The sequence below is a fragment of the Molothrus aeneus genome, chromosome 1 (genome assembly GCF_037042795.1).
Source record: "Molothrus aeneus isolate 106 chromosome 1, BPBGC_Maene_1.0, whole genome shotgun sequence".
Lineage (NCBI taxonomy): Eukaryota > Metazoa > Chordata > Aves > Passeriformes > Icteridae > Molothrus > Molothrus aeneus.
Genome location: NC_089646.1, coordinates 120,921,871 through 120,949,632, shown reverse-complemented (window position 1 = coordinate 120,949,632; position 27,762 = coordinate 120,921,871). Strand labels below are relative to the sequence as shown.

The 27,762-nt window shown below is 39.8% G+C and overlaps 1 protein-coding gene across 1 annotated transcript; it reads right to left on the bottom strand.

Annotated features, from left to right (window-relative positions):
• Positions 1–1,240: 1,240 nt before the first annotated feature.
• Positions 1,241–27,308, bottom strand: RDH10 (retinol dehydrogenase 10). The gene is made up of 6 exons (XM_066547193.1): positions 26,900–27,308; positions 26,197–26,435; positions 6,489–6,587; positions 5,045–5,190; positions 4,593–4,724; positions 1,241–2,639 (listed from the first exon to the last, which is right to left on the bottom strand). The coding sequence occupies exons 1-6, from the start codon at positions 27,189–27,191 to the stop codon at positions 2,516–2,518; spliced, it is 1,032 nt and encodes a 343-aa protein (XP_066403290.1). The 5' UTR covers positions 27,192–27,308; the 3' UTR covers positions 1,241–2,515.
• Between the last annotated feature and the right edge of the window lie 454 nt (positions 27,309–27,762).

Here is a 27,762-nt window from a genome sequence, read left to right as displayed (position 1 = left end):
TAATGGAGAGCTGAGATTGACTTCTTTACATGATTTTTTTTAAGGTGTGACTAGAGATGACAGGAGTTTTGGGATTATTTCCAAAATAGCTCATGTGTATCAGAAAATCTAACAAGCTGAATTCTTTTGGAGGCCTGAATTGAATTTAGGCTCAGTCTCCCACTCTGCAAGATAAGCACTATACACCCTCAAAGATTCTCCCCCCAAGCAACTCTCATTAGATCTAGAAGGCATCTAGTATTCCCTTTCTCTGTGTGTATCACTGACTTTTGAATAGAAGATGAAAAGTTAAGAGAATGAGTTTTAGAAAAATGCTCACAGAGAGCAACAGCCACAAGCCACCCCCCAGCTACACAGCTGAAGAACTGAGAGAAAAGGTAGCAAATTTAAAGAAACCAGGATGATCGCACCTCCAATAATAAAGTAAAACTCTGCAAGCCTTGAAATTGCTTTTAAGTAAACATTGTAAATTGGCAGAATGCTTTATAGAGCACCTTGGTATTGGTGGTCGGCCTCTTATTTTTCCTTTTCTGTCAGGCTAGTTAGTGTCAAGTATCAATACATCAGATTTTAAAAGTTGCTTCTTAGTCTGACAGAGCAGCAGAGATTGAGACATCTTAGAAAACAAAAGTGCAATACAATGATGCTATGCAATAGAATAAATTTGTTGTACTTGCTTTTAGTGACTTTGTTGTAAGAACATGGGAGGTAATTTGGCCCTGGGGAAATCTTCTAATGATTTGAAAAAGAGCATGGAATTTGGAGTAAGGGTTAATGTAAACATTTTCTTCTACTTTCAATTAGTTTCTAAATAGAGTTAGTTAACAACACTGTTCTTGACACAGATACCAATTTTTTTTATTTGATATGTGTGCTATGTATATAACTACAGTAACAGCTACAGCTGTACTGAAACTACATTTACTTTTTAACTCACTGAAACTGCATCCACACCAGATCATTTTTTCCAGACCTGAAAGCAGTTCTATAGAACACCAAAATTAATACTCTTCATAACCTCTTGAACCACCTACTTCATCAGTGAGTTTGGAAGACAAAGTTGTCAAAAGCTCAATTTCGCAGTACCTACTGATAGCCTTCAGTAGATTACACTGTAAACCATGTAGCTGACAAAGTGGATACAGGAGTTGAGCCATAAATATTTGATCTGTGTTGACACCAAAGAGTTGTGGAACAAGTAGTGTTAGTTCAGTCTTTAAAGGAAACATTCCAATCACTGTTTTAAGGAAAAGGTGGCTCACTTTAATAACCACAGGCATTGGTCACTATTTAATAAGACATTCTAAAAAAGTAATCACAATTTTTCTGATAGTAGTTTACAAGTGGATGGTATACATTAAGATACAGAGGTAGAATTTCACTTTTACAATGCTTCACTAATACAGATTACCAAATTCAAGGCACAAAATTGTTCGCTTTACAAAAAATACTGTAAAAATGTCATTTGCTGTTCTACAACGTGAGTACAACTCAAAAAAAAATCTTTACACCCTTTCATATTCTGAATGTAGAGTTGCATCAGGCATTATTCTATTTTTCCTTTGCTAATAATTGGCATATGACCAGCACTTACATAAACAGTTTGTATCTCAGCTGAGTTGCTTTGTCTTTTAGGCACAAGTCCAGTTAGAGAATTCAACACAACAGTTTCCTTGGGGGGTGGGGGAACTCTGTCAGAAGTAAGAATGAGGAAGAAGAAATGAAACATGTAGTCCATAATAAATTGGACTCTGACATATAGAGGGAAATGGAACAGAGCATATTTCAAATTAAGTCAACTTGGAAAAAAAGTCAAATGAAATCACTGACTGCATTCCTAAAAAAAACCAGATGCCCAGTACAAGTTTGCTTTGACAGTATGTAAGACATTCATTTGCCTTTGAATTGGCAGAGATTTACAAATTTCTTTTCATCTTTGTTCAAATAGAACACACACAGTTGCAACAAAAGAGAATTACACCACAATTTGGCCATGTGTCCTTTAGAGAACGTGGGTGAACAAGTGAAGAGATGCATTCAGAAATTGTCCTTGAATTTGCTATAAGATCATGAGCAGTAGCTTAAATTGCAAGATTTCCCTCCCTTCCTAAGTAACGTAAGGAAAGTCAAACCACTTCTGAAGCATTCCATCTTCTGGTTGGAGACAGCTCTTAGAAGCCTTAGCAGACTAAGGAAGAGATATCACACAGTGCATCCCTACAACAAGTAGTATGACTAGTTTACTGTACATACAGTGATATTCTAAAGGACAATGGTGGCAGCTACATTGTAAATTCATTTGAGTTACCTATCACATTTCCCAAGTACTCTAGTCAGTTTTATTTACAGTATATAAAAATCCATTGATTTTTAGAGTTCAATACACAGGTTTAGGACCCAAGAGAATGCCACAGTAAGATGTTGACATTTGCATCTGTTAGATGCAAGTGCACTTTGCAATTCAGTCATGTAACATTATTGCGTTCACCTATAAATGTTAGTCCATCCAAAAGTGTTAGATTCCATTTTTTGCTTCATTGTTGTTTGTAGCCTGTTTCCGTTGAGCGATGAAAGGATACATACACTTGTCTGCTCCCAAAAATCGATACATGCATACCACTGCTTCAAATGGCAGAATACTGGAAAAAAGAGGTTATAGATTTGTTAGAAGATAGCATAAGACAAAACCTCTGCTTACATGCACTTTTAAGTACATGTATTTGCATTCACTATGCACTTGGTCTCCTTAAAAACAATATAATACCTATTGGAGATTCTTCTTAAAAACTTAAGGGATCTTTATTTCACGGGGATACTTTCAGAGAGAACTGAAATTCTAGAGTCCCAATCATACAGGCAAGCAGAAAGGAGAAAGAAGCTGTTTATTCACATGCTTCCATCTTAGACCAGATTTTCTGTTTCTTCACAAGCGTGATAGCTTGTTTTAAATAACAGGGGCAGGGGGGAGGGGGGGGGCAAGAGCATCACAGAAGGCCTGGTAAAAGCAAAGCATCTGCTAAAAGCCACATCAGCAGAGGTCATCAGACATTTAAGATATTCTTTAATGTGGGATTAGTGTTAGTTAATGCCATTCTTTGATCACCAGATGTCTAACAACCTTGATTTAGATTCTAAACTCAATCATCCATCCTCAAGAAGAAAGGTCCAAAGTAAAAGAGAGCAATTTCCTTCCCCCCCTCCAGATAAAATTCCAAGAGGTGATTATGTGATGGATACCTGGCTACAGATCCTCCCCTTGTTCTCACACGAACAAAATATTGTTTTTATTTCAAGTGTAAGACTCAGGGGCTCTAGTGAAAGAATGAAATGGGATTCCTCAGGCCCTGGGAATAGCAGCAGGCACTTGTTCAGTGGCAAGCAGTACAATTCCAGCCATTAGGAGTGATGACCACTGAAGCACCAAGAAGTAGATGTCACTGGTACAGGTGCCTCCAGTGCCAGCAGTACTGCTTGTGCAGTGACTGGAGGGCCTTTGATCTAAAGGCTGCTGCCTGGGGCACAGATTATACAGAAGCTTTGATCTTCCTGTTGGAAGCTGAAGTGTTGAACCAAGAAAACCCAAAGGGCTTTTGATGTGGCTGCTGTTGCTGTAAGGCACCGCCTGTGCAGGAAGCACTGAAGCACCCTCTGAGCTTCTGGGTGAAGGAGTTAGTTCTTAAATATACTGACAGTGGCCTTCATTTGGTGTCAGAATAGACACACACATATCTCTTCCAGGAAAGAGGTGAGCAGTCAATATACCTCTATTTTTTGGTGAGCCTGTCCACCAAGAGATACTTGGGCCAGAGGAGAATAACCACCTTGTAAGTGGAATAAAAAAACACCAAGGTGCTCAGTTTCAACCATCACTTGCAGAAAGAAAATAATACAATACTATATTTTATATGTTCCTCCCACAGACTACAGATTTAAAACAAAACACAGATGCCTGTGAAGCTGCTCTCCATAAACTAGAATTCAAGTGATGTTATATCACAGGAATTGAAGCAGCTCCTGCATTATCTGGCATCACTGAAATGTTAGCCTGGTTACAGATTAAAACAGTTTTCATTCTCAAACTGCAGTGTGTTAGAATGAAAGAAGTAATTCATTTAAATAGACCTTTTGCCAAACTTAAGACTCTGAAAATTAGTTCTGAAAGTACCAATTTTCAGTTTATCTACCCTATCTGTGCAAGTTCTGAAGAATCTGCAGGTAGGAAGGGCCTCCTCACACACTTGTTCTAGAAACAAGCAGCTAGAGATTCCTCTGCTGAGAGCTGCCTCATGCCCCGTTCCTAAAGAGGAACTCAAACAGTGGAATTAATAGTCTGTTAAAAAGAAAATAGGAATCCAAGGAGGATGGAAGATACAAGAAGGTTAAAACAAAGATGCATAGATACACAGGACCTTGGTTAAATGAAGCTTCCCAAGCAAGCAACCTACAAGCTTGCAAGCCAACAGAGACTTATGAATTCTAGCAAAATAGCACCTATGGCCTGTGTGGGTGGGAGGGTGTTTGTATCATGAAACTGGACATGCTCATGTATTTTGTGGATTGCATTGCCAAATAACTGGCACTTCAGTTCTTACCTTTTCATGAAGGTGACCATGTACATGAGGCGAGGTGTGCAGATCATTGGCTGGTCTGTAAGGATGGCTCTCATAGCCTGTTTCACACAGTATTCAGGTTTCAAGGGTGGAAGGAAAGGCTCTATTTCTTTTCTGGAACAGAAACAGAATGTGATTAGGACAGATTAATATGACACCCAAAGGACCATAGACCCCAGTGAACAGTTCATTAACTCAATTTCTTTGGAACTTGTTTATATTCACTGTTAAGTTACAAAGACTATAGCTCAAAACTTGCATTGTCTGTGTACAAAAGGACAGAAGACCATGAATTTTGAAAGTCTCTTTTTGAGTCTAACACTAACATATACTAAAGCAGAGATAATATTTAATATTTTTATGGTAACACCTGAGTTACCTTTAAATACTTTTATGGCACTACAAGCACAGAGCAGAAGGAGAATTCTACTCACCTGATCCTGCACCCTCTAAACATTCCTGTATCTACAAGATAAGGGCAGACTAAAGTAGTTTTGATTCCATCCTTTTCAGCAGCCTTCAATTCATGGCTCAAAGACTCATGGAAGCCTACAGCTCCAAATTTGCTGGCACAATAATCCTGTGTTGGCAATAAACAAAGCAGGGAAAAAAAAAACCAGGACAGATATGAATGATTTTCAAAGCCAGCATACCTGAAGTGATTCTGCACAGATTTTCAAAGCAACAACAAAAGACACCCACTGAATAGTGCACCACAACAACTCATTTATCACTTTACTTTTGAGGTAATTAGCACAGAATCATGAAAGCAGGAAAGCTGAATGTAGGAGGATATTACTTGGATTCAAGTCTTTGAATCAGGCAGGCTCACATGACAAGTTACTCCAATTACCAGTTTGCTTAATAATAAATGCTGCAACAAAGGACTGAGATACCTAATACTACCTTGGGTCAGATTTGAAAAAGCTTGAAGAGTTGGCAGGGCATAGGTGTAAAAATCTTAAAAGTGTTATTTTTAAGGTTAGTTTCAACAGAAGATGCAACCAAGATTTGAGTTTTTCTATGGGATGCACAAAAACACTACTGCTGTCTATGCAATAACTTTTTATTGTTGCTGAACTTAGTGTGTTTTCAGTTGGATGTGTCCATCTCTGTTGGTGGTCACACCCAGTTTAGGAAATTCCTTGTAACTTTCTCAAGACAGTAAATACTCTAAAAAGCCCTAAGTTACACCATCTTCCTTCATTTAGGTTATGAAACACTGCAGTTTAAGGTCCTGGATTGAGCCTTACCTGTATGCAAAGAAGCCTACACTTATGGGGTAATAAGACTATTATTATTTTAGACACCTTAATTAACTTTCACTAACTGAATGCTTTTTGTTCACACTTGCATTTGTACTAATGACTTTAAAAATGACAAGCTCTAGTCCTAACTTATTTTTATGCACCAGACAAGTCTCACAAACTGGAGTTCTCAAACACCTGCCAGAAGCAGGTGAGCCATACATTCTAGAACTTTTGCAATCATTTCCCCACAGAAACAAGAAACATTTTACTTTTGAAAGCCCTTGCCTTTGGTTTCAAGCTTAGCACTGAATAGCTTGACAGGAATAGGCTAAATGACTCCTTTCAAGCTCCTAAATTTATCAGGTAATTCAAAGATAACCTGGCATTCTGAAAGCCCCAGCCACCCTAGGATTTTGCTCTCAGTGCCAACTCCACCATCCAAGTAAATGAATGCAATGCCTGCCCAAGTCCTGTGGCTCCCACTCACAGGGAGCCGTGTGTTGTACTCAGCACCATAATCTCCAAATATCTTTGAAGATTTGACCTTACTTCCTCTAGCTGATAATATTTAAATAACTTATCTTTGGTAAAAAGTGCCAAATTTTTTGTTCATTATAGTCTAACAAACCTCCACTCCAGCAGTACTGAACAGCCCCAAGGAACTTGCAACTGTCACAATGTGTCCATGGTTCATTTCCAGCATCTTGGGAAGGAATGCTTTAGTGGTCTACAAAAAGAAAACAACAAAAAACAAAGTACACATAAGCAACATAAAGAAAAACCACTTCATGAACAAGTTACATTAGCAATGAGTTCTCAGCAACTCTCAGTTTATTATCAAGAATATAGCAATACAATCATTTTACAGGTTTTGAACTTGAGTTTGTCAAAAATGATAACAGAAAACCTACAGCTTGTTTGTGAATCCAGAGAGCAGGGCAGCAAGGATTATATCTGCAGAAATCCTAAGGTTAAAGGATCAATTGAGCTCAGACATGTTTATTTTACCAGAAGAGACTAGTTATCAGAAGGAAATAATTTGACCTTAAAATGGAAGCCACATTTTTTAAAAAACAGAAAACGAAATGCAAAGTGTTTAATTACACCATCCACCACATCTCTGTTGAGACCAGTACCAATTATCAGTTCTAATTATTGACAGTGTTTTTTAAGTTAGATATTGCTAATTTTATCCAAGTAATTTATTGTCTTAGGACCTTTATATTAAAAGAAACACTACAGGTGGGGTTTTTGCTGTTGTTACTTTTTACCTACAATAGAGCCAACATCTGCTAGTTTAAATTACTTCCCATCTTTATTAGGATCCATAGCACTGTGTAGCTAAAAAGACAAGATACACATTTGTGTTACTAATTCCTTAAAAGTTTAAAAATAAAACAAAATAAACTCAAAGCAAGTCTCAAGATGAAACTTTAATTTTAACCTCCAATTTTTATATTTTGGTTTTAACAAAGTTTGTTTCTGTTTAAAAACCTGAGTCAGAGTTAACACCTTTTAAAATAAGTTTTAAGCAACACACATTGAAGGTACTTGCTGGAAGATCACCTCTACTAGAATACCTATCTTTGTCATCTCTTTTCTGAAGCTGACTCAACACTTCCCCATTACAAATAATTATTGAGCAGGGCACCATATTTACAACAAAAATCAATGAAGCAGTAAAATGGTACCTGTAGTTATGACGTACTTCAGCTTTTAGGGTGTCAGTGTACTATATGAGATCACTTCTAAATTGCCCAAGAACTTCAGACAATGCTTTTTAATCACAAACATGCCTAGTTAATATGTTAATCTATTAGTGACAGAGCTACCAATCTATTCCAACTCGCTCAGTACAATAAATGCTTTATCTTGCCAAAAACCAACTCTTCCCATGTAATTTGTATCCAAACTTGGAGCATGCAAATGCCCCTTAAGTATTTCCTACTTGCTTAATTGTTGGTCTGAGTCTTGTCAGCTGCATTCTTAAAAAGACATGCAAACTACAGCTGAATCCATCTAATTCCATTCTTATGCTGTCTGCATTTTCCAATCACAGACGTCAGGACAGTTTTGCTCTAATGATTTTCACATGTTCTTGTACAACATTTTTGCTTGCAGGTGTTAAATGACTAATCCAGACCTCCTAACACCACACAAAAGAGTGTTTTCACTGGACAGCTGGCAGATGATAGAAGATTAACAGACCTCCTGACTCCTTGCCTTTTCTACTGTTGATTCATACAACTCCTAGATTCTGTCATAACTACGTAACAAAGCTAATTATAAAAAAAATAATCTGAGAGCAAGCTGCCTTGCATTTATTTCTTTCCTCATGGCAGGGATCTCTAAACCTCTTACATAGAGCCTCTGACAAGAATTCAGTTTGCTGTTAAACTAATCTGTGCCAGGCACACAAAGTTTCAGCCTCTCTTCCCATGTTGCATGGCAACAAAGCCGAGTCATCATCAGGCATGGCCACCCGAAAAAGAGGCTTCGCTTGGACGGCACTGAAGTTTTACAGAGCGCTCTTTATTTGCAGCCTGCCTTGCACACTGCAACACCAATGGTGTGTATGCCAGCCCTGATCCTCTGTGCTATCCCTGTACCACATCCATGCTCCCAGCTCAGTCCTGCTAAACCATTTACTCCACTCCCCAACATCTGTCAGCTCCATCAGCAGTTTCCACTTATGTCTCAGCTATCTGTCCACATCACATTGGAATGACTGATTGCCACCTCACATTGCCAGAAAGCTTGATAATGGAGACTGAAGCTCTGGCTGCAAACCACAGCAACTACAGAAAAGGGGCCTTGAAGCTTGTCTTGGGGTAGAGAAAGAAGGGAAAGAAGTAGTGACAGATTTTTTTCTACCACTTTCAAGGTAGGAGTCAGTATATTGTCTTCCAAAAGATGAACAGACAAGTGCACCAAGCTATTATCTTTGCTATGGCACTGCTTTTTCTTCTTTTTTTTTTTTTGTGGTTTTTAAAATGGTGAACTACAACTATGTGTCTTTAAGTGTCTTATGTTTAGCTTGGCCGAGGAAGAGAATTTTCAAAGTCATATATGTATGTATATATAAATATGCAACATAACCAGACTAGTAAATTCCAGAAAGCCCATTCAACTATGCTATACTATGTCAAAACATAAAGATGATAAAAATTGAGTTTTCAGAGCTTGTGGCTAGACTAATCCATTTTCAAACAGATGAAATTGTCACATGACAAGTACAGCTTGTTGAGGACACTTTTGGGTGACGTCTTCAGCATCTCAAGTGCAGACTTGAACAACTCCCAGCAGCAGAACTACAGTCACGTCATGTAAGTCACCTCTTAAAAGCCATTTATGGCTCAACTGGAAAAAAAACACAGCTCCTCTGCTTTAAAGACAATTAGAAATTCATGGAAATCTTTGCATGGGACCTCAGTGTTGAGACAGCCTGTTCAGAGCAATCCTTATACTTTGCCATGGCACACTATCCCAAAAATCCACTTAAAATCCGAAGCTGAGGGAGTTTATAAAGATAGCGTAACTATCATATGTAGAAAACTTAGCAGTCCACTACCAGCATCTCCAGTAAATGGATGTTAGAGAAAGTCATCTCAATTGCTGCCATCCTCCAGCCATCTGCAGCAGCTGGGAGTCAGCACTTGAAAACAAGCACTGTCAGAGGCAGACACACCCTACCGGGGGATGCATTTCCAGGCTCAGAGTAAATGCTTGCCCACTGCTCCTCCCATCCTCCTCTCGCTGGGAAAAACAATCCCAAAGTGAAGTTATTCTTTCGTGGTATAAGCAATCCCTAAATAAATCAGTGTTCTTACTGAGCTTCTGGCACCACACACGTCCTTGATCAAAGCAGTTTCCTCCATACTCTGATTCCCAGTTTTTCTACCCGTTACATAAACCAGATCAACCTAGTTTCTTGTTTCTAGTTTCTTTCAGCTTCAACTACATCTGCCTACCAGACCTGAAGTCTTCTGTGTGCTTGTTGTGCTGCTGACAAACTAGTTAAGAGTTTGACTGGTTTTGGGCAAGATGCCTCCTGGGTGGCCTTCCCATCTGGAGTTTGTCTGAACAGGTACACAGACCACATTAGTCTTCTGAGGTGATGCATGGACATGCTAATCCTCCATTAAAAAAAAATAAATTAGAAGACACCAAGCAAAAGATGGGTTTTGTCCATGGCATTAGAGGTCATGAACCAGGTCCCCAAAATAATTCAAATCAAGTCAAGTGGTTTAATTGAACTATCTGCCTTCTGGTTTGATCCTCAAAGCTTCAGTTTTACCTCTCACAGCTGCACAGGAAGACATTTAACCAAAACATAGAAGTATTTAAAGTCAGAGCTGGGTCATTTATTCATGACAAACACACCACAGTTTTCAACACTGAGGAGAAACCAGTAAGTAGAATATAGAGGATGAAAGGAATTGTGATGCATCAGGGCGAACAGTCAGGGAAGTTATGCAAGTGTTCAACATTGAGAAATGCAAGTTAAGCATCTTCTTCACCCAAAATTACCTTTTTCTTTTTTTAAGGGGAAAAAAACCCAAACAAAAACCAAAATCAAAAAGCAAACCCCAAGAGCACAGTGGGAACATGAATTTTCTAACCTGCAGTATACTTTAGATAGGTAGAAACTAGGTAGGAGAGACAGAATGTATAAAGCTGTTGTGAACAGAGTAGAGCTAGTTTTTCAAACTAGCTCAGCCTTTAAGTTTTTTGGAACCTAGAGATCAATTTCTAATCTTGTGAGCATGTTCCTCTATGCTTTTGAATATACCAATAAGACCAAACTATTCCCAGTAGCTGTAACCAAACTTCTATTTCATGTGCACAGAGCTTAAATGACTTATTTCTCACAAGTGTGAAACTGAACAAGCATTTACATGTCACTTCATAGCTTTCGTAATCTGTTCTCAACATTTTGGTTTACGGCAAATTAACTTCTAACAGTCTAGCACTTCTTCCCTCCCCTTCCCCAAATTCTTTAGTTCCATTCTTAATGAAACAAAACTCCAAAGATTGTGAAACACAAAGAGCAGCACAGCTGCAATGTCAAGACAAATTAGTCTAAATACAGCAAATGAGAATATGAAGAAATACTGTGTTTGGGAAAGTGATTTTTTTAATTAAATTTTGGATTAATTATTTTTAAAGAAGAAAGCAAGCATCCACAGAAAACAATGTTAGCTGTATGCAGCTCAAAACAATGAATACTGAATGCCGAAAGCACACCAAAGTAGAAAAGTATGTGCTGCCTCATGTTTAGAGAATTGCCTTTATAGCAAAGAAAGGAATAAACAGGTACCAACACATAAAGTCCTTTTGGTTTCTCTTTTTCAATACAATACATTTCTTCATACTTTCTGCCTTCTCTCAACAGTCTTTCTAAACTATTTTAATGGCACAAACAAGCTGTATTACTGTAAACTTGAAGTATCTTTATGCCAAAGTCTATGCCAAAGCTCATTTTCCATACAGTGCCTTCAGGTAAGGAGCATGGTTATTCTTTTGAATATCAAAGGAGGTGAGTTTTCACATCACTAGTTATACACAACAGTGGTGTACTGGTATAACAGAGAAAGCATTTTCTCCCAAGCCACAGCTATTCCTGACAGCCAGAGCAACTGCCTAACAGCACAAATGAGTGCACTTTTGGGTAAATGTATTGTTTCATCTTCATATTAAAAACTATTCAGGCAAATCCAAGAAGCAAAATTGGTGTGGTTAGGCAAGGACTCACATTCAGATATCTCTAGGAAGTAGGGTATGAGAGACCATAGCAGCCTGCTGCCCCACGTTTGCTAATTTGTTAGTTTAACTAACAGTGACAAGAAAAGTTTTAATCTAAAATACATGTTATATTCTCCTTCTCCTTTAGCATGGACATAGAGTCTTCTTTTCTTCCCATTCTTCTTCACAGCCTACAGCACAGCATTGCAAGTTCTCTTACTCCTGTGCAGGACAGCATGTGGCCGCTCCACCCTAGGACCAAATAGAGATTTCCACATGCCCCAGCTCCTTGTTCCATTCCAGTAATTGAGAAGAAGTGCACCAAGGTCCCACAAAAGAGCACCTCTAATTTTTCTGCAGCCCTACCTGTAAGTAGGTTTGTCCAAACTATGTGGTATTGCACTAATGCACCACTATATATGTTGAAAGGGAAAGTGCCTGAAAGGCAGAAAACCCCCATGGCAAGATTATCAGTAAACACACTAAAGTTATTTTCAGCTACAGTCATATAGTCCAACTCCTTTCAGAAGACAGCAACTTTACATACAGTTTATAAACACAGGCTAAAACCTCGCTTACAGGATTACAGGGGAAGTCATAATCAAATGGTTTAAGAAAAGGCCTTGAAAATATACCCTAGAACTCTTTCATAGGAGGATTTATCAAAGTTAGGCATGTAATATCTAAAATGCCTTCTCATGCAGCAAAGTAGGAAGTTGCAAGCCTGCCTTTAACCATTTACATTCCTTCTAGCTTTTTTATTTGGTTCCAAAGAGAACTGAGAATAATCACTTGTCATTTGTACAATCATCTCAATTACTTTTCCCATATAGCCTCCACATCCTTCCTGAATTATCCTTCTTCTACAAGCATCTCTAAAATGTTAGCTTAAGATGGGAATAGTAACTGCACTATGACTACATGAAAATACCAAGTAGTGAGTTGAAGACCAGAGACCACACAATACAAAGGATGTGGCTCTGACAGCAACAGGCTGAATACAGCAGGCAGACAGAAGTCTACAACTACTGTTGACCTTGCTAACACAAGGGACCAAAGCTGTACTTTAAAGGACCTCAGATGTCTCTACTGACTGTTTTCAAGAACTGCTGGGCCCCTCCTGGATAATTAGCCATTGTCTAAGTAAATATTTGAATAGCTGTGGAAATTAGAACTATTTTTGTTCTTTGGTTTCTATTCACAAGAAATGATACTGAACTATAGGTCAGAATTACACAGTCTTCCTAAAGTAATGAATTTAAAAATAAAGTCAAATTTCTCTGAATTCTTTTATAGGACTACCCAGATTGTTTTGAAGCAAAAATAATCAGGAGTTTTTGTGTTAAAAGCAAAATAGGAAACTATTCACAGATTGTCCTCAAGTGTGCCTTGCACAGGCCCTGCATTCAGAACAAAAAAGCTAGACCTTCCAATATTTCATCTCAAAACAAGTCCCTTTGTTATTTATCTCCTGGCAGGCAACACAACCTTTAAGTTCTCACTGAAGGTTTATTTGTCCTTCACATAAAAACCCACTGTTTTGGGGCCACAGGGATTCCTTTAATATTGAACTGCACCAGCAGTTAATGCTTAACATACATGCACAGTAGTAATGCTACAACTGCTGTGCAACTGGGAGCCCACGAAAGAACATGACAGACTTAAGCAAAAGTCTATAATGATGATGAGTTGCACAGAAGCAAAGCCACACATACACTCCCCAATACCTTGGATAGCCTACATTAGCAGACAGAGATAAAGCTACTCAGTTTAAGAAGTGAAGGTAATAAAAGAAATACCCTCAAGATTTTAAGTCACAAATGAAAAAGAAACATCAATTAATTTAAAACTTTTTTAAATTTACTGAGAAATAGGCATACTTTTCTTCTCTCCCAACTCTGCATGAAATACTGCATTGAAGTACATGAAGCCTTAGATTAGTAAAAACATAAGCTATTACTTGATTCACTTGATTTATAATTTATTATTCATTTATGGACGTAATTTTCTCTATCCTCATGACCGATGCACATACACAAAATCCCGTGTTTCTCAACAGACATATCAAATCAGCTGAGAAGCATTAAAGTTGCACAAAACAAGGTTAAATCCTATTTATGGAAGTTTGTAAGTGAGTTTGTTAGTAGAAATAAGCATCTGTCACACCAGTTGCATAAGAATAACTATGCTACAGCCCACATTTACATTACTCCATTGTTTAGCATTTGTATTGTTTAGGGTTCAGTTCCAGAATTTCTCCAGTTTTCAAAGCCAATAGTCACCACTTTTCCTATGAAGAGTTTAGTTATCATAGTGGTTCCTCTTTTACATGGAGCTAACTCATGTTGAGTTTATCAGACAAAAGCTGAAACTGAATTAAATAGTTTCCTTAATCAGAACTTAGTGCCACAAAGCTGTTTACAATGGGTAGACAGTAAAGATAAGATAAGTAATGCTATTAAACAAAAAAAAGCACACAGGAAACTAATACCACTAGTTATCTCTCAAACATTAATCATTGATTTCCACTCTTTACTACTAGAACTAATTATGCTCTGCCTAGGGCAACTGAACATTGCCTGACTAAATTGCCTTTTGTATAGGTTGTTAGCAAGGCTTAGTTGAAAAAAGCTGTGTCTACAGAGAGAGGGATATGAAAAATGCTTTGGGAAGGACATTGCAACAGAAACTTTTATTACTGTTGCCTTGTCACATCACTACATTGTCCCCCCTCCTTCCTTATAAGGACTTAATTTCCTGTGATCTTACACCACACTGGAGCAGAAAACAGCTTTGCTCTCCCTCTCCTCTAAAGTGTAGGTTAAGTACTCAAGAACACTACCTAAGAAAGACAATTCTGACTTCAGAAACTTGCCTCTTGAGCATCAAGGTGGAAAAGGTGTCACTGTAAGCTTTATAGTGCTCTGCCGCTAATCAGACTTCAAGGTCTCTTCAGTAAAGCTTTTCTGCATCCCCCACCACTGCATCAAACTAGATTTTTTGGGCACCATAACCTAGAGCAGGGGTTTAGGTACATAGAACACAGGCAAAAGTAGCCCTAATTTCTCCTAAAGAAGACTTTTCACATCTGTTTAGGAGTCACTACTATATATAGTTTCTGGGCATGAAGAAATTGAGGTATTCAAGCTGAACTACCCTTGTTATCACTATACCAGCAAATGGAATTCAGAGCCTTTATGTTATTGATATCAGTTTCCACCTTTCTGCTCCCAAGAACTTCTGTATTTTTTTTCCAAGAGATTTTAGATTTATCTGCTTTTTTAAATTATTTCCATCCTCAGATGTCAGGCCTGTCCTGCAAAGTGTCCAATCTTTCTAATGTCTATATGCCACCAGTAATTTTTGCGCAAACATCTAGTTGCCTTTAAAGGACATGCTTGTACCTATACAAAACCATAAATGCACACCAACATGTCCATGTCCACCTTGCTGATATGGCTTAGCTGATGTGTAAGTGCTTCCAATGTATGCAGCAGTACACTTCAGTCACTGATTATATATTTGGACTTCTTCCCTCCAGAGTCTGCAAGTCTTTGATTTCATATAGCTATGAGAAACAAATCACATTCTCACTGGTTGCTGAGAGAGATGGTGAAAATCTCCATCCTTAGAGGAATCAGAAAGCTGTTTGGGCACAAGCCTGGCCAACTGGCTCGGGGTGGCCCAGCTGGAGCAGGGAAGGTGGACCTGATGACCCTCAGAGGCCACTTCCCACCTCAGCCATTCTGTGATTCTCCACTTAAGGACACTAATTCCCTGTTCAACAGCCCGTTCCCTCTTTCTCTCACAGAGGAAGAAGTTCAGAAGCCAGCAGAGACTTTGCACTCCTCATCACTGTGTTAACCGCAAGTTTATCCATGCAGAATCTTAACGAACTGGAAAGGATGCCAACTCCTCTGCTACATCTCTCCTGTATCTCTCTGACAACACTTCTTGCCTGCAATAAATTATCCTGATCTGAAACAGTGTCTGTTCTACTTCCATTTCTCCTTCTCCTTTGCTCGCAAGCCCCTTCTGCTGGAGGCAGGGCCCAATGAAGCAGTGCAGAGCACCCAGCTGAATTTCTTGAGGAAAAAACATATTTAAGCCAAGTTCAGCACATACATGTACCATACTGTTTTCAAAAACTAATTATGTCCCCCTGGCCATCAGAAATCCTCCAGTAACTACACTACCATGCCAGCTTCTTTAGGACATTCTGAGCCCTCACAAACAATTTTTTGCACTTTGAATTTTAATGGTTTTAAAGCTTGGTCAGACCAATCCAAACATACTGGATTCTTGACAGCTAGCAATGAATAGTGAAAAAAAGCATCTCTGCCTAGAGTAATGTAAAAGTGCAAAACCTAACTTGCCACTGATGTTTGTTGTAAATGCCAAAGTAATCTAGAAGATGAGACTGAATAATAGAGGTAAGATGGCATAGTAAGAGGGCCGTTGTTGGAGGCCCAGGTATGTGTTTAATCCACCTTACACATAAAACAAGCAAGTCTAGACCAAAGTGGAACAAATGTATACCTGCAGACTCCTCCAGACAGCACAAATTTAGGGCACAACTGAGCACGAGAACGGAAGTTTTCAAAGTACTCACTTGCAAAAAGCTGACCTCTTCCCTCCTGGTCAAAGGCACTTTATTAGACAAGCTAATATTTATTCTCCATAAATATTAATCTCATTCTACTCTCAGACTATCATAGCTATCCAACCACAATTACTATTCATTTAAATGAAGTATTACACAGTTGGCAGCCACTGAAAAGTAAGATGCATCTTAGAAAGTGAATCCTTCTGCTCAAATCTGCCAGGTCAGTATTTGAGCTTTCTATAGAGCCATGACTAACAAAGAGCTCCAATGTGGCTGTGACAGCACAGATACACTCCTGCAAATTCAGGAATTTAAATTACAGTCTGAGTAGGCAGCAGCACCAACCTTGTATTCTTTCACAGGCAGATCTATCAGTAAAGATGACCTAAAAATAAGTTTATTGAAATGTCAAATTTGAAATTACTTTAGAGTTTTCTATTCAAGTAAAACAGGAAGTTAACACTTACTCCCTTCCACAAAAGGTAGCTTAAGCCCTGCTGAAGTCAAGTGACTAGAAATTCTACTTTGTTTATATACTGACAAATGGCTGTGTCAAAGGATTTGTAGCGTTTCAGAGCTATGTTGACATTAGTGTAACAAACACATTAGTTCCTCACCTTCATTAGCACAAGTTTGCAGCAAATGTCCAACCATTTGGAGAGCAGTTATTTATTGCCAGCTATTTGATAATCTTGACAAAAATGAAAACATGCCCCTATGAGTCTGCGAAAAATCCACATAACAAATTAATTTTAGAAAAAGCTATTAGATAAGAGCTCAGAATATTTTGTTTAGTGAACAAGAACAGAATCCAACTTTTAAATCCACATTTTTCTCCAGCTTGCCATAAGCTTAGTCATCTTCTGGACTATTTAGTAAAGCTTGGTATTTTAGTCTACAGGTTTCCAAAACATTACTAGAGAACAGTATTGTCAGAACCACTTACGGAAAATATGAAATCATCATTCATGTTTTATGATTTATGTAGCAGGTTTTTTAAGAAGTGGCTAAGCAGAAAGGGACTGCTATATTTTATAGATACCTTAAGGCCAGTACCTCTGTAACAATGCAATTCCTAGAGTACTTGCAGACAGATGAAAGCTGAGTCACCTTACTCATCCTACCCAACTCAGTCCCCAAGTCATTGTTTTGAATAATTTCCTTCATAACAAGGAAAGTGATTATGCTACAACTGAGCATCTCACAAGAGGAACAAGACCAGAAGGAAAGTTCCTCTTTCTACATAGCAGTCTTACTTAGTGGAAACAGAAAACTAGGGAAGATGAGATTTAACTAGAGATTTAACTTCAGTGTTTCTTCAGGAAACAGTAAGACCTTAAAAGACTATGACTTCCTACAAAGTAACTCACTGAATGAGAAGTGCATTTCTAAAATGCATGAAGCTTTTAGGTTTTTAAAACCCAGGTGTTTATGTTTTGTACTTCTCCCCACCCTTCCACAAAAGCGTGTACAGAAAATAAACAGTCTCAGCAGGTAAATTTTTGCTTCATAAGCCAACAAAGGATAAAATGATCAAAAGACTCCAGCTAATACAGTAACTAATGCAATTTTCAAAGATTTTGCTTGCACAGGCATTTTAAACAAACATTAGCAAACTACTCACTTTCTTAGGGGGTGAGTCTTCAGAGAGAGAAATACTTCCTTTGCATGTCTGTGGAAACTATGCTTATTTCCCACAAGCTGAAACATGGCTCAAGCCTGGATTTTTTTTCCACATTCTGTGTTTGTCAAACTGATTTCCAGGGAAGTTAAACAGTGCAGTAGGCACAGAGATCACAGCAATCATAGTATTGTTTCAAGGTAAATAAGCTAAAGCTGTTAACACAACATTACCTGATGTGTACAGAAAACTAGCTTACCTTTATCTAAGGGTTTTTAACAGTTGTAATTAAAATACTACCATCTCTTTTGAAGTCAAGTCATTATATTCAGACTGTTATGCCAGAGGATGATTTGTTATGGCCTGGAATCATTCATGACTACTTATTTAGAGGATGTAAATCGTACTAAAAAAAAAAAAAGGCCCAAGAATGAGGCTTCACTAGGATAATCACAGAGGCCCTGTTCAGCTATGTGGTTTTATCCTATTCCTCTTCACCATTTCCCCCACACATTGGCTACTCCAAGTCTGAAATGCTGATGAGGTGATTCTAGCTTTCAAACAGAAAAATGAATCAATTTGGGCAAGAAAATTAGCAGCTTTCCTCTCTGCCCCACAGACAAGTTAGTGAGCTGAATCAGCTCACCCTAACACCAGCTGAATATAAAAACTAGTGCAAGGTAAGATACAGATTCAAGGGACGGTCCCACAAGACAGACTGCCACCACTAAGCTGCCTTGTAGTTTCATCCTAGATCAACAGGAATTTTGGACAAGTTACTTTTAAACACACACTTGTGAGCTTTTTCAAAACAATGCTGAAAGGGGGAGTGCTTGAGAAGCTATCACACAAGTTCAAACAGATGGCAGAAGCAACCAGCAACAGGGCACATTTAGGTGCAGAATTCAACAGCCAAACAAACTTGAATTTCAAAAGGCTCACACTAAGTCAGCCACCTCAGCTCCACAGCTGTTCCAGCATATCTTGGCCTACCATGCCCTCCCATCCCAGTTGTGACAACTCACTCATGTCAAGTGTTAATTTGACTGACATATAAATCATTTTACTAATATAATTATTTACAAGAACAGAGTGTTCATTCAAAAGTGTAAGCACAGATGTAAATCTCCCCCCATTTGTGACATATCTGCTTTCAAACTAAACTCTCAACCCCCAAGATTCTATGAATCTCAAAGTCTATGCCTACTCACCTATACTGTAACTGCATTTTGAAAGGCTGAAAGACTCTAATTTTTAGCAGATGAAGAAGTCTAAGACCACAGGTAAAAGCACATAGCATCACGTGCAAATCAGCTTCAGCTTGCCTTTCCAGAAAGACATCTGCCATTTTTCACAAAAGACAGAGAGGTATCAGTAACTCAGTTTTACCATCAGTGTCAACAGCCAGAAACCTCAAAGGTCAAAGGGAGCAAGGCTTATCAAGTGAGTGAGGCACTGGCTTTTACATACAGAGAATTGTGGAAAGATTTAGTACTAGAGTACATAAAATCCTTCCCTCCCCACAGAAAAACCCCGGATGCGAAATCAAAGCATGAGAAGCATTGGGAGAGAGTAATAGCTCACAGCTGATAAGGATAAAAGTAGAAAAGATTTAAGAAGTGCAGTGCTAAAATGACAGAGATGGTGCTAGAAAACATAACATTCATCTTTCCTCAGCCTGTCTAGTCAGAGTAATTGATGACACTGAGAGCTATGAAAAAGGATTGCTTACCCACACAGATCAGTTAAGAAAGGTCTTAGGCAGTGCTGCAAACACTGGGTTACCAGGACACTTGGCTGCATCATAATTAGGATTGCTTTTCCCCACCACTGAGCACACGAACACAGCCGTCTTCTCCAATTCTGCTACAGTCACTTGGTTATTACAGGAAGTTAATAACAGAATGACAAAATTAACTTAGCCAGTTTTCATAAAATAAAGGTGGATGTTACCTGTGGATGGAAGAATATGGAACTTTAAACTCCATTGCCCTCCTAACCTCTACAGGACAAGAAAGGCATACACATGGCCTTTTAGATGAGTATTTCAGTGAAACATTGAAGAGCTGCTCTCTCCACTTGTAACAAGGTTAGGCACCACACTGGCAAAGACCATTGTCACATTCAAGGTTTTCCTGTCTCCCCACATCTTTCACAAGTAACTGCATAATTGCAGACCAAAGCCAGGTCAGAGGTTTTTGCTTGTTCAGCTGACCTACTGTGTTGCATAAGAAGGAGGAATATAACCATCACACGGATCACTCATCCAGGACCATGCCTTCAGAGAAGATTAGCAACCCTGAAAACATTCACACAGTTTGCTGACAAGTCTCCAAGCCTCAGAAAAAGTCACAGGAGACTAAAGAGTGAGATTTTCCCAAGTGTCTTACCTCTGCAAACTGTACTGCAACTCCAGCTTCATTTTAGATGGATGTAGAATTGCAGGCCACTTAATTATTAATACTTCAGATATGTTTCAAGTAGTCTTGGCATGGTCTCTTCAGGACAACTTTCCCTTTCCTTAAGTGAACTTTCACAATGCTTTTCTGTGAAACATTATGGTTTTCACCTAAATTTTTCAAGCTTTATACAGTTTAGTGAATGGAAATAAATGGCTGATCACACCTTCTGCTACCATCTTGGACACCAGTCTACAGGCAACAAATAATCCACGGGTCACAATCTGAGAATCTCTACTTTCTGTTTCTTAAGACTCTAAGGTCCAAGCGCCTTTCAAATGGTGCAGCAAATTAAATTCCAAAGTATGTCTGAGAGAAGCTGTCACAAAAGCTTAGGTGTAACTGAAGCAGTTCAAGGAAAACATTATGGAAGGTCATTTTAGAGCTGTTAACTGACTGGAATGAAAATCAAGCACTGTACATCATCAGTGAGAGGGAAGGGAAATGCATAAATTCAGCTGTCATTTGAACAAAAGAAATCAGCATTCTCCATCACACAAGGAAGATGCTCTAGAACAGAAAGTATATGTAGGAAGGCTGGTGTTGTAACACATTCAAAAAATCTTCAATATGATTTTCCCACAGCCCTGAGTGTTGCTAACTAACCAAGAGTGCTGTAATTTATTCTCCTCACACTCCTTGATATGTAACTACTTATTTATCATCAAGATACAGTAGACAATGAAGAACCAGGACAGAATAGATGCAATAGCCCTTAGGGAATAGAGCTGAGAAACACGTAGAACAACTACAGTTTGGTGGGCAGCACTGTGGAATCCCAATTATAGATGCTCAAACGCATGATTCCCACACAAGGCAAATGAAGAGGCGTTTTGCATAAGACTAAGACCTACCTAGCACCCCATCCCTACACGCTCAGTTATGTGTGTTGACTCTTCAGATGAGTACATTGCCAAAAGATTCATTTTTATCCTCTTCCATTACTATTCTGAAACTGGTGTAAGAGTGGTGCTATGGTCAAAGCTCAAACATACAGGCACCTAATTAAAGGGTCTGGGTTGGTGTCTGCATCAAAAAAGAAAATGTAAAAAAAAAAAGAAAAAACATGAATGCTTTTTAACTGATCACTATATGTAAAACATGATTACAAAGCTAAGATACAGATATACACAAATTGCAAGATACAGGCTATAAAATTAAAGACTGCATGATGGTAACTGACATCTGTGCTTGACACAATGCTAGTCCTCATAGACCATAAAGTAAACCCATGAAGAAAGTTCTGAACCAATAGCACTGTGCCCATTTCAACTCCAGAAATATATATCCACCCCTTTATTTTCCAAAATTTGTGCTAAGTACACTGCTTTATAAAATGGCAAAGTGTAGTTTTCTAGGGCCTGCATCTGGAAGATAGTATTTTCTCATTTGATAGATTCCCTCTCTTTTTTTGAGAAATGAACCCAGAAAGAGATGAACAGCAGAACCATACCAAAGCACTTACAAGTTTTAAGTATGACTAATACGACTATTTCCATAGCTAAGAGTATGATTGCTTTTTCCTTCATACTCACTACCCAGCATGCTACCACAGTATATGAAACACATGTGCTGTCCAGGGTAATTTACTGGTGGCATGGAGTTGGAATAATTGAGCAAGGGAAGAGCTAGTTTTGATGATACTTTTTGGATCACATACAAATGTTTTGCTTGAACTTGATCCGGCTCATTTTTCAAAGAAACAAGTCAAGAACATGTAGATTAAACTTTGTAAGTGAACTTGAGCATCTTGGGGTACATCATTAAAAAGAAACAAAAAAACAATTTAAGCTAACTTCATTCATCTGAAATACTAAATATAGCTGGGTGGCCTGTTAGTGGAATATTCTGTCTATATTTGATCATCAGTGCTAGAATCCTAAATTTGATAGCAAGAACTAAAAATCATGCTAAGAGGCCAAAAGACTTATCAGGCTATAGATCCAAATATCATAAGCTGCATTTTCTTCCATAGAAGATTGCATCCACACTATGTGTAATACTTCTGTATTTGAACTAAACAAACTATAGGCATAAGTGAGCTTTATTTAACACCAGGGAGCTTGAAGAGAAGACAACAATACATAAATACTGATACATTATAGATGACTATAGCCCCTCCAAGGCTTTAGCAATCCTGTCAGTCTAAGGAGACTGATAAGTACAGCAGCTGCATCAATGGGCATTTGATTTAGTAACTCTGCATTAACCATCTTCCCAAGGTATATTTAAATTTTAGAGGTTTTCATGAATGCCCTAAACACCTTAGTACTGTTTCTCTCTTAAATCAGTATTTATCTCCCCCCACCAATGTCAGACCATCTGAAAATTACTTCAATTCCTACAGAAATGCCAGCATATCTTAAAAAAATCAAGCAGCTGTAAATAAATGAAAAAAAAACAAACCAACAACCCAGACTAAGAAAGCAGTACACAAGCCTTTAAACTCCGGGTCCTAGTCACTCTCTATATGGATTTCTCTTTTTTTTTTTTTTATATGACAGAGCTGGAGCAGAATGCTTTTGCTTCCCCCTTATGGTAAGTTGAAGAGAACTCTAGGAGGAAAGCTTTAAGCTGAAATATTTGAAGTATCCCCATGACAGGGAGACACAGATCACTGATCTCTTTAGAGCTGAATACTGAAGACCTGTTGTACAGAAGGATCTTCATGTCATAGAATTTCAGAACCTGCTCATCACCCTGCACTGGCCCTTCCCCAGCAACCAAAACTAGGATTACCCAGGTATTATAGTGATGCCCAATATTAATATTTACTTATCCAGCAATAGATTTTTCCAGAAGAAGTGTTAGAGTAGGTACAAGACTCTCAAATTTAAGAGTTTGTGGTTTTATTTGATATGGTGCCATTCTCTAAACCACAGTATTTTTGATACTTAAGCTTTATTATAAAACTACAAGAAAAAAGTCCAATTCCTATATTTACTAAAATCTGATTTAGCAACAGCTTCAAGTTATATTGTGACAACATTTTTGAAATTTGCATCCCGGCACAGAAAGAAAATTTCTTAGTCTGTAGAAATTCAGTTCTAATAATTGACAAGTGCAGCCAAGTAAGTTATTGTTCTTGCAACAGACTGGCAGGAAAGATAGTGTTACACTCCTGCTACAATTTTATGCATCTGCAAATTATAGTAAACCAGAGCTGGCTTATTTCAAACCAGGAATGGATTTTGTCCCTATGTTTTCAATATCAGAAGCATTCAAGTTATCACAGCATGAAATAACAGGTTTTTAATACTGCAGTGGATTTTATGCTGTGGAAATTGCTACATGATGCAGTGGTGACATTTTTATATAGAACACTCATAGGAAGGATTACACAAATCATGCATGTCAGCAAAATGGAAAGCATCTGTTTAGGCTGCTGCATGCTGCTAAGGCTCTCTGGACTGCCAGTTTGTGATATGGTACACAGCCCAGTTGGAGTCACAGCAGCAAAACCGTGACAGATTTTCATGTCACTGCCTACTGCAGAAGTTGGGCAGTGATGGTAGCTTCTGATGGTAGCTGCTAGCATAAAAGCAATATCAGATCACCTGCATTCTGCATGGAGAACAGGCAATTAATGTGATGTCAAATGTTTTGAGGGACAGTTCTAGAGCCTTATTTTCAGTTTTTATGTAGAAACACATCAAGGCTTGATTAATGATCAAGGGATGAAAAAGAATTTCCCCCGAACCACATTAAAAAAAAAAACAAAACAAACAAAACACACAAACACCAAAAGCCCAGAAAGTACAGACACTTAACTACTGAAGCAATATTACATGCAAGATCCATGTCTTTACAAAATCCATTTACAGTTTTTTGGACTAAACACCCTGCAAGAATACTTAAAAGCCTACATAATGCTCCAGAGTATTAGCTTTGCTTTTGGACCACCAGTTTAGCTGACACGGAAAAGACTAGCTGTATAAGACTTCACACATCTAGACACATTGTTCTATTTAAGTCAGCATTGACTTGCATCAAAAAAGTTGGCTTCAAATCAGCTGATTCAGATGATATCTTATGAATTAAGTAGTATTACTTACAACAGAAGTCCACCCACTATTGGTCAAGCCAATCTTTTCTGGGACCATGAAGGGGAATACAAGGAAAAGAGCTTTGCCAACAGAAGGAAAAAAAAAAAAGAAAAAAGAAAATAAAAGCAAAGCAGGACACAGAATCTACAGGAAGTTTACATACGAACAGATCCTCAATTAAATCTAAAGGGTGTTGACTACTCCTTTAAAACTTAAGCCAAAATCTCAAGTTCCGCAGTCCAGACATAGCTATACCTTCTTGGAGTATTTTTTTTAAGCCACTTTACACTAACATTTAGAACTAGATGAATGGAACTGTTATGGAAACCAAATCATAGCAATACTAGAATCTAAGTTTAGTTTTCTATTACTGTAAGAGACTCAGAACACACAGAGTGCTTTAAAAAGGTCTCTGAAACTGTTATAAATAAGTGTATGACTTAGGCCTGAAGGAAGAACAGCTGGAGAATTTAGGATCCTCCCATATTTTAACTCATGGTGATGTCATAATTTAGAGTTCTTGGAAACTGTCAATTCAACATTTAAGCCACATCAATAACAGTCATTAAATCTACTACACATCTCTATTGGCTTAAGCACCAATTTAACTTTCATTAAGGGGAACACACAGAACTCTTAATTATAAGAAGTCACATAAGCATTCTCAGAACTTCTCAGATTGCTTTAAAATATATACTTTGAGACTTAAAAGAGCTTCTAAACATACTATCTTCTGTGCACTCTCTGCAAGCTTTACAATATATTGGAAAGAGACAGCTCTGCCATTAAGTGTTTCACAGTGCAGATTTGAAGGGGCTCCTTTAGGGTTATGAAACAGCATTTCATTTCCATGTTAAAAAGTTGGCTTGGGAGGGCCTTCTAAGTTTTGAAGATGAGGCACTTTATAAAATTGTATTATGAAAAACCTTCTTTGACTGATCTTACCTTAAGTCGAAGTATATTTCAGATTGCCTAATCCTTTCATTGTTATGCAAGTGTATTTCATAACCTTATTTGAGGAATCAAAGAACAGTTTTATTACTAACAATGGTCTCAGTCTGACAGCTAATGCTAACCCAAGTGTGCATCATGCCCTCCTTCAACACTCCAATTTATGTAACTCCACACCACTATGGGTCTAAAAATAAACCACATGGGAAAACAAGGTTTAGATGGACAAAAAGACCACATACTTGTTCTCCTTAATTAGCACCTGCTAGTTGTGGAGACAATACCATCCCAGAAACCACAGTTAAGATTTTCTTACTACTACAGGCAGCCTCCAGAGAAAGCTATGAGGACAAATACACAGGATTCCTGAAAAAGTGTTCCTGGCTTGATTCCTTGAGAAATCTTTTTTGCCTTTCCTCCCAGCCTTCAAAAAGAACAATTTGCCTCCAAGGCAATTCAAACAACATTTTCAAGGGATTTTAAAGATTTTTCTCCAGAAATGTGCAAGTTTGCTATTGTAATCATCATTAAAAGAGTATATTAAAGTTGCTAATGTGCTGGCAGAAGAGTATGTGAGGAAAGAAGCCATTCATTAACAGTAACCTTTAAGCAGATTCTGAGATTATTGCTTGTAAAAGATTTAATATCCAAAGCTACAGAAATGGCCACAAGACTTAGAACTCTGGATTCTAGGAGGATACAGCTGATTTAAAACTATTTGTTAGCAATCTTAATACCAGCATTCCGTTAAACAGAACAGTCAGCTCAAAACAAGAAATAGCCAAAGCAGTGATCCTACAAGTGAAAAAGAACAAGTGCAAACCTCAAGGAGACAGGAGTTCTGCAACAGCAGCTCGTTTCCCAAAATTAATTACCAAAAAGGGCAGTAGAAAGGAGTTTATAGTTACCCAGAAGTGTGCATGACAGTTAACCATCATGGTCCTCTCAATAAGCTCATCAGGACACTCCAGAAGATGGTGCCCGGAGACCACACCAGCATTGTTAACCAGGACAGACACCTCGCCAACCTCCTTGCGGACCCTCTCAGCTGTCAAGTAGACATTCTCTCTTTTGCCCACATCACAGGTGTACGTGTAAACCTGCAAGTTGCAATGGGGCAGCACATCTTTCTCTCCATCTCCAGCCACTAAAAAACACAGATAAGAGAACAGAAGGGGTGGGGGGCAATAAAGTTCTTGCTCATATTTTGACATTCAAACAAGTAGCTCAAGCAGAGACAGCAAATACAATTTCAAACCACCAAAACTTCTATTTACTTTGGTGTCATTGCAGTACACCAGGAGTCAGCTATTTACTATCGCTGCTACGTGTTTCAGGAAAAGCCGCAGGTTTTAAAGCAGCCGCCGGAGTCCGGGGCTCCGCGAAGCAGAGGCTCACCGCGGCAGGCACAGGGCCGGCTCCGGCTGGCAGAAACGCCGTCGGGGCGTCTGATACTCCTGCGCCCGGCGGTCTCCAGCGGAGCCGCTCTCAGGGCCGGCCGCAGGTGAGCGCTGCTCCGGGCTGGAGCCGCCGGGCGCGCAGCCCCAGCTCCCTCTGCCCCGGGCCGGGCAGGTGAGCGGCGGGGACAGCGCGGGGAGCCCCGCCGCTTACCTCCGGGGGCGGCAGCGGCCGCCTGCTCGGCCATCTCCCGGTAGATGTGCCGCACCATGCCCGCCGTCTCCTCGTTGCTCTGCGTGTTGATGTCCCACAGCACCAGAAGCGCCCGGCGCCGGGCGAACTCCAGGGCGAAGAGGCGGCCCAGGCCGCTGCCCGCCCCGGTGATCAGGCACACCTGCCCAGCCACACTTTTCTCTTTGGGCCGCACCAGCCACTTGGCCGCGGCCAGCACGAACGCCCACAGCACTCGGAAAGTCACCACGAAGAACTCCAGCAGGATGTTCATGCTGCCGGACCGCGGGGCCGGCGGCACGGAGCCTGCTCGCCGCCCGGCTCCCCGACCTGGAGCCGCCGCTGCCCGGGACCGCCCGCCACGGGCACCGAGGGAGGCTCCGCTCACGGGGGTCCCGCCGCCGAGCTCCCCCGCTCCGTGCCGCTCGCCCCCGCAGCCCCACGCCCCGCCTTAGTCACACACGCCGAGGACGGAGCCCGGCCACGACGCTGCCCGACTGCCCTCCACCTCCCCGTCCTGCCCCGTCCCGCCCGCGGCCCCGCTACTGGCAGTGAACATCTTGCTCGCTCGGCCCCTCTATATAGGGCGGACCGGGCGGCCGAGCCCCTCCCCCGGGCCGGCCCATCCCGCCCCGCATTCCCGGGACCCCCCGCCCCCGCCCCACTCCGCCCCGCCGCCGGGGGAGGTCCCCGACGGGAACGGGGACGGGACGGCCGGTGGTTTGCGCTGCTCGGGGCGGGAGTCCCGGCGGCTCCAGCTCGCCCCAGTCCGCCCTCGGACTACAAGTCCCGGGATGCGCCGCGCCTCGCCGGAGCGCCATCTCGGGTGCGGTGCCGCAGCGCGG